The sequence below is a fragment of the Grampus griseus genome (genome assembly GCF_964374135.1).
Source record: "Grampus griseus genome assembly, chromosome: 2".
Taxonomy (NCBI): Eukaryota; Metazoa; Chordata; class Mammalia; order Artiodactyla; family Delphinidae; genus Grampus; species Grampus griseus.
Genome location: NC_139018.1, coordinates 116,411,158 through 116,423,913, shown reverse-complemented (window position 1 = coordinate 116,423,913; position 12,756 = coordinate 116,411,158). Strand labels below are relative to the sequence as shown.

At 54.0% G+C, this 12,756-nt stretch overlaps 1 protein-coding gene across 1 annotated transcript in view; it reads right to left on the bottom strand.

Moving 5' to 3' along the window:
- CCDC33 (coiled-coil domain containing 33) overlaps positions 1 to 12,756 on the bottom strand; it is a gene marked incomplete at both ends in the record, with an annotated part of 116,841 nt that overhangs the window by 37,489 nt on the left and 66,596 nt on the right. Inside the window, 1 exon segment of the mRNA XM_082649415.1 lies at positions 9,327 to 9,521. Coding sequence (XP_082505541.1) covers positions 9,327 to 9,521 — 195 coding nt within the window.

The following is a 12,756-nucleotide window of genomic DNA, read 5'->3' as shown; positions in this document are numbered from 1 at the left end:
GTGGTGTGTAGACCTCCACATGTATTCTCAAAGGTTTGGAGTGGGCCTGGGGAGGGGACCTGCAGCCACAGAGCTCTGTTTTGGGGGTTTAATAGAAACTAAGGCAGCCCATCCCACCCAGACAGGCTGGGAAGACGATGAGTCAAGCTCACCAGGCTCTTGATTTGAGTCCTGAGGCTTGGCCAAGGCAGCTGCAGGAGCAGGCACTGGGATGAAACCCCAAACCTGTGTTGGACCAATGAATGCTCTCCCACAGTCTTGCCCTGCGGCCCTGGGAGGGCTACTGAGCTACCAGCAGTTTCCCCAACTGTAAAATGGGGATGATCATCGTATGTCCTTCATCAGATTGGCGCAAGGATGAAACAAGATTATGACAAAGTTCTGGGAGCAGAGTAAGAGCTCAATAAAGATTGATGGATGTAATTAGTATTATTAAAAGGTGGGCTAAGCTGCCAGTTTGCAGAAGGGATGGGCCCCATTTCCCAGGTTAGCAGATCTGTCCCAGTCCCCCCTGGTTCTGTAGTCCCCCCTCCAACCCTCACCAATCGATGATTTGAGCCCTCAGCAATTTATGGCCTCATCATCTTGGCTTTATTTACAGAGAGCGCTGCACTCCTGCCCCGCCCACCCACCATTTAATCAAGGAACTGAGAAGGACAGTGATACAGGGCAGCAAGAGCCATCTCACTAAGGAGCCGAGCCAGGAGGCTGTCCTGTCTCCGCCTGCCTTGTTTGCCGGGATGAAGGAGGAAATCATCAAGACCAGGCTCCTCACTCCACAGAGGGGGAGGCTGAGGCCCAGAGAGGGAAGGGGGTCAAACAGGGTGACTCCTCAAGTCAGTGGCAGAATAGAAACTGGGACCCAGGTCTCCGGATACCCTTCCCGTCCAGTGCTCTCTCAGCTGTTGATTATCTCTCTTCTGGGGGCCGCTGCCCCAGTGGCCCTCTCATCCGCATCTCCTCTGAGCCCAATCTTTGGGTGCTTGGGGCTAGGCCCTGATTTGGCCAATCCCCATTTTATAGACAAGGAAACTGAGGTCCAGAGAGGGAAAGGACTAGCCCGAGGGCCCCACAGTGTCTCTTGGTGAGATCCTAGGCCAGGGTTCCACCTGGGAGGTACGGTGACACACACACACACACACACACACACACACGCACACGCACACGCACACGCACACACACACAATCTCCACTCATCAGATTGCTCTTGCAGGAACAAGTTCACCCGCCTACACTTCTCTTCTACCAGCAAATCAAACATCTATTGTGGTTTTCATACTAACAACCACTGACAACAGTGCCATCTGTGTACCCTGCCTGGCATTCTGTATAAAGTGTGCCCTGCCTGGCAGTGGAGGTTAGAGTTAGGTACACTCTTCTCTGTGCTCCTACAATCCCCTGAGCAGACTGCACCCCAGTCCCGGCTACAAATCTCCTCCACTGAATTCTGATGTGTCTCTTCTGCTGAATGGGGGCTTCCTGAGGACAGAGACTTTGGAGGGAGTTATCTTCATGTTACTGTCACTTAGCCTGGGGACAAGCTTCTGGAGAGGGATCAAAAGGGAAGGTCTGGGACTTCCCTGGTGGCACAGTGGTTAAGAATCCGCCTGCCAATGAAGGGGACGCGGGTTTGATCCTTGATCCTGGAAGATCCCACATGCTGCAGAGCAACTAAGCCTGCAAGCCACAACTACTGAGCCCGTGTGCCACAACTACTGAAGCCCGTGTGCCTGGAGCCCATGCTCCACAACAAGAGAAGCCACTGCAAGGAGAAGCCCTCGCACAGCAACGAAGACCCAACACAGCCAAAAGTAAGTAAGTAAATAAATAATTTTTTTTTTTAAAACAAGGGAAGGTCTGGGTGAGTTGTGCCACCTCCCCCTTTCTCCCTCCATCTCAAAGGACCCCATGAATGCCGTGACTATTAATAAGCTTCCTGCAAAGTGGACCGCCTTCCATAGTTTTCAATGCACTGTCATCCATTCTCTTGTAAATGCACTCAAAAGCCTCAAGAGTAGAGTAGGGGGACAGTATTCCCTCCTTTTAACAGATGAGAAGGCCCAGAGAGGTGGAGTGACTTATCCAAGATCACACAGCTCCTGAGTGGTGGAGACAGGACTCAGACCTGCTATACCTGCACAGATGAGTAGATGGGTCTGCAGTGGGAGAGAACAGGGCCTGGCACATAGTAGGTGCTCAGAAAGCTGGACGAATGAGTGAATGAATGAACAAGTGAGTGCATATGCCTGACTGTGAAGTCAAGAGGGGAGGGGAGTGGCTCAGGGTGTGTGGGGGTCAGGGAGTGCTTGACATTTTGCTCCCTGTGCTCACATGCCCCCTTCTTGGCTCCTCAAGCCCTGCTCAGACTTGGGGCAGAGCTCTTTCCCTTTCCCAGCCCCCCGGGGAGGCGTCACTTTCTCACCCGCCTCCCCGGGTTGTCTCACTTCCTTTGGCCTCTGCAGACTCCTCCTCAGTTAGGCTAAGGGCCTTCTCCTTGGAAGCATGCCTTCCCATCTCCAGATCTGCCCCTGGTGTCTGTGAGGCCCAGGACAAGGGCATAAATGGAGGTTCCCTGCAGGTGCCCACCCTCCCCCCTAAACAGCCATCGCCTGATCCTGTGGGTGCATCCCTGAAAGTATTTGACTCTTGGGAGGATAGACTTTGGGAAGAGGCCTGCAAGGCCCTCAGAAGCAGGCTCAGGTCCATTTGGGCAGGAAATTTTGGGGTCTTGGATACCTAAAGACTGGTCTAGATTGTGGGGCTTGGGCTCCAGAGTGCGTTTACCTGGCCTTGTGGACCCCTTGCTCTATGGGGAGAGATGAGGCTGGTGGAGGCCCAGAAAGGGCTCTCTAAATCATCTAAGGATGGTATCCCTCTCCCATCCTGTCTAATCCCTGTTCCATGGCCCTGGGGACCTTTCCTGGAGCCAAGGCCACTTGCCCCTCTGGTCAGGTTGTTCAGAAAAACAAGCCCACTGCAGCAGCCAGTGGCTTTCCCTGGCTGGTCAGCCCTGGGCTCCCCACCAGCTCCAGGGACCTGGCAGGGGTGGGAGATGGTGTGGGGGGAGTGAGCCCACAAGTGAGAGAGACGTGGAGTGGGGAGGTGGAGCCGGCCTGCAGTGGGCGTTGCTCAGCCATGCGCGCGCGCACACACACACACACACACACACACACACACACACACCCCAAGACAATAAATCGACAAACACTTAATCTCTCTGCAAATTGAAACGGAGCTGTAAATATCTGCTGTATCCCAGCAGCTGAGTTATGAGTCTCGTTTATTAATCTCTTTAGTCCCAGGTGATGGATGGAGGAGGAGAATGGCCCACTGGGGCGATTCCGGGGATGGGGGAAGGAGGGAGGAGAAGTGGGTGAGGGGTCTGGGAGTAGCCCTTCTGGAGGAGGGGTCAGAGCAGGGAGGCCTGGGGGATGTGTGCTTTCCCCCCTTTTATTCTCCACCTCGGAAATCTCCATCAACACCGTGACTATTAATAAGCCTCCTGGCAAAGTGGACAGCCCTTTACAGTTTCCAATTCACCGTCATCCACTCTTTTGTTATTCCTTCCCACCGCCTCAAGAGGTTGGGGCGGTGGGGGCGGGAATCTCTTTCACTTAACATAAGGAGACAGGCCCAGAGAGATGGAATGATTTATCCAAGGTCACACAGCTCTTGAGTGGTGGAGACAAGCTCAAACCTGCTAGAGCTGCATGAATGAGAGGAAGCCGGAGGAAGGGTCTGCAGGGAAAGATAACAGAGATGCACAGGATGGGGTCCTTATTTCTCTCAAATGCTTGGTAAGCACCTTTCTCCTCTCTCTCTCTCTCTCTCTCTCTCTGTCTCTCTCTCTCTCTCTGTCTCTCTCTCTCTCTGTAGGAACTGGAGGAGGAAGAGAAGGACAGAGAGGAAGAGGAGTGGAGCTGGTGAGCGCTTTCAGCCAAGCCTGGGAGCTGCGACGACAGTTGCACCCTCACAAGATTTATTTTTAGAAAGCGCCCGAGTGCCAACACGCAGGGCTCACCACTCGGGCTGCAGGAGTGCAGGGGAGGAGACGAGGAGGGCTGGGGTCCTCAGAAGCCTTCCTGCCTGCTGGAGCTAGGCCTGGGATGGGAGTGGGGTCCGGTGCCTGTGTGTGATGAGCACGTGAGGACAGGTGGACAGAACAGGGGTGCTTGTAGAGTGACAGGGACAGAAGACTGACCTGGCACATGGGACCACAAGCACTGGGTGGTGGAGTCGGGTCTGCTGAGACTGGGGTGTTGGAGCAGGAGGGATGGGGTGACAGCGATGTTTCTGGAAACACCCGGTGGCCTGTAGGGGGCACGGAGTCAGGGCCCTCTGATTGGAGGCTGTTGAGGTGGGCACCAGAGGGCTGTCCTTTCTTTATCTCTGTCTCCATCTGTTTCTCTTGTATTTTCTCTCCCTCTTGTGGTCCAAAGATCTGGGTGGAGCTCAGACTCTCAGGGACCTGGGTGATCTGCCTCCCAGCTTGGGCTCGGTGTCACTCTGGTTTATGGAGGCCAACCCCAGGCTCCTGGGCTTTGTGATGCCAACACCCTGAGCTGACGTTCTTGCTACTAGGTGCCACTGACGTCAGTAGTGTCCATACTCAGGCGACCACTGCTGGCGGCTGCCTCCTGCTCAGGACCCATCACCTGCCACCAGGTGGTGCCCAGGAAGCCAAGGTTGGGCCTGAGCTTCTCAGCCTCACCAGTCTGCAGACCTCCTCCTGGGCCAGAGCCTGGGGGCAGGACCAAGGCTCCAGGAGCCCCAGGGGCCTTTGGAACATCTGCTCCAACTTCCTCTGCTGACAGAGGAAGGGACAGGGGCCCAGAGAAGGGAAGGGAGTTCAAGGTCATTTCAAGGAGGTGGTGAGAGTGCTGTGAGCGCAGGGGGTAGTGTGGAGCTGGGCTGACGGGCAGAGGGTATGTGTCCCGTGGCTGTGGGGTGCTGAGGGGGCTGAGGGTATAGCCATCATGAAAGGAGCGGGGCTGGGGCAGGGGAGGGCCCACGCCATGACCACATCCTGATTTGCCTAGGACTATCGGGTTTAGCACTGCAAGTCCTATGTCCCGGGACCCCTCAGTCCTGAGAAAGCAGGGATGGTTGGACACCATAGGGCCACGCCGGGCACACTCACAGGACCAGGCTCACAGGTGTCTCTGCTATACTGCCAGCCCTTTCTGAAGGCCCCTCACCTGTTCCATTTGACCCTCAGAAGTAGGTAGGGCAGGTAAGCAGCTCTCTTCTATTACAGACAGAAAAATCAAGGCTCAGAGACACAAAGTGCTCTAAGTCACCCCGGGAAGGCATGGGAAAGCCAGCACTTCTCCCCATGGCTGGGAGGGAAGCAGTCCCTGGGCTGGGAAGCCTGCCCTCCTGTCACCCGAGCCCCAACCTCCGCTGCTCCCAGCCCCACCTGGGAGGCGCTACAGCTTCTCTGGCCTTCCTTCTTCTCCTTCTCCTTGAAATGGGGCCCTTTGTCCCAAGGAGCTGAAGTCAACCTACCAGGTTAAATGGCGGTGAGGACAGCTGGAGAAGGGGATGCTAAAAAACCAGGAGGTGAGGGGGATCAAGGGATCATTCTGGGCTCAGCAGACTCAGGAGTGGGAGAGAAACAAAAGTGTTATGCTCAGAGCAGGGCGGGCACGTGGGGACCAGGAAGGGGAGAGATGAAGGGAGGGGTTTAGGATTTCAAACAGAGAATGAAAGAAATGAGTTATTCCAGTGTGGTGAGGTTGGGGAAACTCCACTGAATCTTTAAACAACCCTCGTCAATTATTCATCTGCTGGTGTGAGGGCCCTCTGGTCTGCCACAAATCTCCTCTGAGCAGTGGAGGAAAGGAGGGAGGGAGGGGGAAAAAAGGGGGCTGGGGGAGAGAGAGAGATAGAAAGAAAGGCAAATATTTACTGGCTACTGTGCACCTACTCTGTCACTCCTGCCTGCCGGGGAGCTCCCAGAGCTCAGAACCTTGGCCTCTTCCCACCCCACCTGCCTCAGGACCCTGCACTGTTGGGCACAGGGCTGGGCACCTGGCGGAGGGGTGTGTGTGTCTCTTTCCCTGGCTGATTGGAGGAACTGCTGATACAGCTGCTGGGGAAGGGGAGTCTGCGCAGTGGCAAGGGTTTTACAAGCCCTGGTGAATGGAGCTGGCTTGTCTGGAGGCCGCATAGAACCCCTCATCTCACCGGCTCTCACCCGTGTCAGAAGACATTGTCTGGCTCAGCATGAGGTGGGCTCAGGGAATCTAGGGGATGAGCGGGGAATGCTTACACGTTGTTTAGTGTTTGGAGAGTTACCACGTGTGGGATGCCTCTTAATATCTCATTCTTCACCCTCACTTAAAAGCCCACCTCTTCCAAAAAAAACTCCCTGGGCTGCTCAGAAGGGAGGTGAAGGCTTCCTCTAGTTGTGCCCAGGCCTTACTCTTGACCCAAGGTCATACCCACAAGATGCTCACCCTGGAGGGTCCACTCAGGACTGGAGCTTTGCACCCACTTTGATAGAATGGAACTTGAAAGGCCTATGTCAAAATCAGGTGTCCCGGATAAAGGGAGGAAGAATTGACTGGATTGAAGGCAGATCCAAGGGCACACTGTGGGTAAGGGCGTCCGGGGGTGGTGGTGGGGTGGGACTGGCAGGCCCCAGGGCAGCGAGCACCTGTGGCATTCTGTCCGAAGAGAGGGTACAAACCCTGGTCTCCTCCGCTCCTTTCTCTGTTCCCAAGGTGATCCTTTCTCCAGAAAGTGTTCAATCTTCTATTAAGCTCTGGAGGAAATCAGTGGCAGAATTGTTTCTTGAGCTCTGGGGAGTGTGCTACAAGACCAGACACAGACTAAGGCACTCCTGGAATCGAGAGGCTCACAGCCCGGACACAGTGGCCGAGAGCTGAGGGACACAGTTAATCGTTCGCTCACTGCCCAATCACTGCCATGTCACCGGGGCCCACTGTCACACCCCCGGGCTCTGCTGCTGGTGGCCACTCCCTGACCGCACGTCCAGGAGTCACACACCTTGCGACAGTGCCATTGCCACCCAGATGTGTTCTAGGGCAGTCAGGTATTTTCCATGTCCTGTGACTCTGTCTACAGTGTACGCGCCGTATTCCGTGCTTATGGCCGTGTTCTATGGCTGCGTCTTCCTGTAGTGCAGTGTCGTGTGATATCATTGTACGGCTTGGAGGTATTGCTATGCAGCTACACTCCACTGCTCCTGCACCGTGTCCTGTAGCTTGTCGTTGTGTCTGTTGGTCGCAGGAGCTCGCTGACTGCTGTGTAATTTTGTTTGGTTGCCATGGAACGGTGACCCGTTGCTTCATGCTACCTGTCATGGAGCTGTGTGCTGTTGCTACCCACCCACGTTCTAGTGCTTGTTACTGGGCTCTACTGGCTGCATGAACGTTTGTCTGGCTCCTCCTCTGGTCCTTCTGGGCTCTGCCTAGGGGCTTGGAACTGGAGCTGGGGGCTGAGTCTCTAGGACCCAACCGAGGCAGAGGTGGGAATAACCAGCATGGTAAATCTGTGCTGACAGAGAGACAGAGAAGAATGATGTGCTGGAGGACTGAGGCAGGGCTGGAGGATAAATAGAATGAAGCCAAAAGCCAGGAACAAGGAGGGAATAGGCTGGAGGCTGGGCCTGGGACAGGCTGGGATGGGCAAGGGAGAGGGGCAGGCCTGCTGGGCCCCAAAGCCTTCACCTACATCTGTGCGAATATATAATATTAAGTCATCTCTGATTTCTCTCAAATAATCCAGACCCTGAGACTCACGGACCTCCACTCAGACCTTGGATCCTTTGCCAGGCAGAACTGTTCACTGGACTCCAAACCGGAGAAGGCCTGCCGTGCACGGTACCAGGAGCGGGGCCCCTACTGCTCCCTTGGGTCCAGCACCCAGTGGCTGAGATGAGAGGCTCATCCTACTCCCCGGGGTGGTGTGAGGTCTGCATCTGGCGGTGAGGTGAGGGCCTCCCTGGGTGATGCCTGAGGCTTGGCTGGCTCGGCATCTCAGGGGAGGCTCCCGGAGCTGGAGAGGTGAGGGGAGGAGAGAGCCCTGAGCTCTCTGCAGGGTTGTGACCAGGGAGGGATGCCTTCGTCTTTCCCCTTCCTTCCTGTCTGCCTTTCCCCTTCCATGGCGCCTTCCCTTTTCCTTCCTTCCCTGGACTTTCCCCCTCCTTCTTTCTCCCCTGCACTACCTCTGCTCAGAGGCACAAGAGGGGCGTCATGAGGCCGGGCTGTGGAGGCAGCAGGCATTGGTTTATTCATGCCGCCCAAAGCCTCCAATGGCAGGTCTGAATCCTTATTTTCAACCCAACTGATGGCTGAGCTGGCAGGTCAGGCCCGGGAGCCGCCTTCCCGAGGGGCAGAGGTGAGAGGAGTGAGTGTAGAAGATGGCCTCGGAGTGCTCTGGACCTGCCAGGGAGGGTCCCATTTGGGGTGGGCAGGGACGTTCCATGTGGGAGCATCCTGGGCACGTCCAGCAGACAGCACCTTTCCTATTCGTCCTATGGGACATGTTCCAGGAAGGTGCAGAAGTGCCGGGGGAAGATGCGAAGGCTGTCGGTGGAGAGGGTCAGGTCCTGGGAGGAGGAGGCCCAGGGCTTCCCTATGGTTCGGTGGCCTTGGCTCCAGCCTTTTCTCAGGATCTTCCGGAGCAGCGTTCCCCATGGGATCTGCTGTGGACGAAGGGAAGAAGTCACTTATGAATTCACCCATGGTGGTCGGGACAGGACTTCAACTGGAGCCTTTGACTGAACTGTCTTTCCGGTGGCCTGTCCTGGAGCTTTCTGCATCAAGGAGCTAGGACTCAGCACTGAGCCCTCAACAAGTTAAGGCATCACCTCGGCCGGCTGCCTGCACCATCCCTCTCCCAGCATCTTGTCAACTGGTAACGGGAAGCCAGACCAACTCCCACAATCAAGGGTAGAGACTCTGTGACCAAAGACAATATCCTCTTTGCTTTGAGTCCTACTTTCCTCTTTCGAAAGTCAACACTAATCTTTCTGGGGCTTCCCACTACCCAGAGGACAAGCTCTCGAGGAAGTTCTTAGTTGATGGCTACCTGAGTCAGAGGAACCCAGTCTTACAAGTGTTGCAGGGGTTGTTTTGAAAGAAATCACCTGAGAGTTCCATTCAAAGGTGAAGAAACTCTGTAAGATGAAGACTCCACACCTTCCACCAGTTTAGGGTGACTCATATATAGAGTGTGCCTAAAGGGAAGGTCCACTCGCCACCCAAGGAGTGAACAGCTCACAGGTGGCAGGCAAGCCCCTTCTCCAGGCCCCATCCCCGCTCTGGCCCTCCTGGCCCTGGAGGGGAGACACTCACCATTGCTCGGGACATCTTGGGCACCTGAGGCTCTTCCTCTGCTTCCTGAGAAGTGGATGTGTTGGAGCCAGTCGTGGAGCTCACTGTGGCCTTGGACCAGGACTCACGGATGGTACCCAGCTTCTCGTCTAAGATCTTGGGGTACAGGATGGGCAGAACCTTGCTGTTGTTTGGTGTCAAGAAGTTTTCCGGCCTCTGGGAAGAGAAGGTGCAGAGACATTGCTCTGTGCCTTTCTACCATCAGCGTGCCTTTCTACACCCCCCAAGCCTCTCCTCCTCATGGCTCAGGAGGCCCTGCCTGCCTGGGCCCTGTCTACCTCCCACCACCTGGCCCCTTGCTCACTGTGCTCTAACCACACTGTCCTTGCCTTTTCTCCAACAAGCCGAGCTCTTTCCTGCCTCAGGGCCTTTTTATCTGCTGTTCTCTCTATTCAGAGAGCCTCACGGGTCTTAACATGCCTGTCCCCTTCTCATCATTCAGGTCTCAGCCCAGATGTGATCTCAGAGAGGCCTTGCCTTTGAGATAGAGGCCCACCCCACCTAGGGTAACCCCTCCTCCAATATACTCTATTCACATTATCCCATTTTACTGTGTTCACAGTACTTACTCTACCAGAAAATTCATTTCCAAAAAATGTGTTTACTTGTTGACTGTCTGCCTTGCTTCTCCATGCTCGAATGCAAATTACCTGTAAGCTGGGAACTCATTTATCCCTAGTGTCTGCCTCATTGTAGCTACTCAAGAAATATTTGTTGAAAGAATAAACAAACCGTGCCATCTACGACTCCCACCCTTGGTGCAGTAACAAAGATTCGAAAATCTCCATGCTCCTTTGTCACCCTTTGCTGCGTAGACTTGCTTTCCATTCCATCTCCTTGTCATCCTCTCATCCTGTCACCCACTAAACAGTGTCTCTTCTCTCTCTACTCTGATGGGCTTCTTTCTCCAGCCATGTTCTTTTTCCTCATTCTCTTCTTCCTCTCTTGACATGACTGCCACTCTCATCTCTGCTTGTTTAGAATTTAACCCCACTCAAATACCAGCCCTTCCAGGAAGCCTTCAGGGCCTCCACCCACACTTGCTCAAAGCTTTCCCGGGTTCTCCCAGCCCAGCAGCTGGCTCTCTCTGCTCTCACACTGTCCTCTAATTCCAGGCTTATTTGCCATTGTTGTTTTTCTGACAAAACTTTAATTTCCTCGGGCTTAGGGACATGTCTTATACTCCCTCTGGGGAGAGGTTATTTGAAAGCTCTGCTGGAAATCCATGGTTAGCCCCCCAAACGTGCCCATTGTTCAAAGAATCATGCAGACTCAGGTTGGTAGGGACCTCAGAGATGACCCGCTTCCACTCTACGTCAGCTGTTGGAATCCTGTCTTGGCCACGCAGTAGACAAATATTCCACTGTCTAGAGTGTTGTGCTAGAAAGAAGCAAATAGAACAATGGGCACGGTGCCAACAAAGACAGATGTGCTCAGGGTTAGAAGTGCCCGAATGTCTGACCCTGAACAGAGAGAATGAGTGCAGGTGGGCCTCTCTTTAAGTGGACGCTCTATATGAAAAACCACATCTATGAACCAGATGAATCAGGACAAGGACCCTTCCGTTTACCTCTAGGATCCTTTAAATAACTACCCTTTAAAAATAAATCTGGTGTGCAGAAATTCATTAACAAGAAGCATTTTCAGTCTTGCATCAATAGATTAAGGGACATTCATACAACTACAGAGGTATCCAATCCAGTCTGGGCCTCATCCCCCAGTCCCTCTACCATCAAATATGTACCAGGAGAAAGCTGCTATATGAAGACTCTTGGGGTGGGAAGAGTGAAGCATTGGATGACTCTGAGGCTGACTTTGGCACGGACTGCACTTTATAAGCAAGACTTCTGGGGCTGTTTTGTCCCTGGGTATTAGACCTGGCTGTCTCTCTCACCTGCTCCTCTCAGTAACTTTCATTCATTCGGAGGCTCCCCACTGAACATGCCCTCTGTACAGCATCTGAGTCAGATGGTTTGGAATTTCCTAGTTGTCTGTGTGTTTTAGATAAGAAAAAGCACCACATCTGTCTCCTGTTCAGAACAGCTGAACACGATTGGCTGTAGCAGAAAAACTACAGAATGTATATTAGATGGATGGGTGGGTGGATGGATGTAGGAGAGAGGGAAGGAAGAAATAACTAGCCAAGGCAAAGACCGACTCGCCATTGACCAGGTGGCCCCTGGGGCTGGGGTGAGATGCTGATTCAGGACCTGTAATGACATTTCTCCTCATTTCCAGGCAGAAAGCCAATCTTGATGCCCTGGATTTCATAGACCGCCATCTAATCCAGTTAGGGGAGGAAGTAGAAGTAATGAAATCAAGGGAGAGGCCTCCAGAGGCGCCCTCATCAGTTCTGAAAGCAGGGACACACTGCTGAGAGAGCCTCTTCCTCCACAGCCTGTCACCCTGACATCCACCCTGTGTGGCCCCAGTACCAATTGGGTCAGCTCAGTGACCCAGAGCTGACACTTACTGGGTCCCTGATCAGAACTGGGCACTCACTAATTTTATGTGGATTCTGAAATTTATTATGTATAATTAATTTAATTTCATCACAAAGATGAAATAAAAATGAGACGGACCCCTCAGTCCAGACCACCCCATGAGTCTCTGGTGGGCAGGGGTGTTGTCCCAAGAAGGAGGAAAGGCAAGTATCCGTGGACTTCAGTCTATTCTGCCCATCCCACCCCCTCCTGACCCCCAGCTGCTCTTCCTGTAGCTTCTGCCAGACTCAGTGGTCCTGCTCTGCCCTCTCCATGGCTGGCTCCGGCTTATACCTGCTTCCACAGCTGCTTCACGAGACTACCTCCCCAGCCCTCACCCCTGCAGGTCTCCCAGTGAACTTTGCCAGGATCCATCCCAGCCTGGGGCTTGGGGTAAGATGGGTGGGTGACTTTTATAGAAAAATCTTTACACTTGCACATAATGCAGACCCCAAAGGGAAGGTCAGAGGCAGTTGTTCTAGTCGTGTGAGGTAAGGGGTCCCAGGAGGACCACAGTGCCTCCCATAGTGCTTAAATTCTCTCTATTGTTCCCTTACATTACCTGTCCAGACTCATCAGCTTCAGTCTGCCTACATTTCGGGGAGGGGCTTGTGCCCCCCTCTCCTTGCTCCTCATGGGAGGGACCTTGTCTGAGACTACAGGGAGGAGCCGGGCTGCTGGAAGCGGTGGGTCAGGGTGGAGAATGGGGGAGAAACAATTGCTAAAATGGGGATGGAAAGAGGGGGGATTTCTGGGGACTAGCTCTTCCGTATTCGGGCCCAGGCTTGCCTTGCTCTCCCGCCTTCCTCCAGGAGGGGGAGGAGGCTTCTGGCTCACCCCACAAGTCTGCTTATTTGCTTTTCTATTTGGCAGGCTTTGCCTTGCCTGCGGAGGCAGCTTGGGGCTGA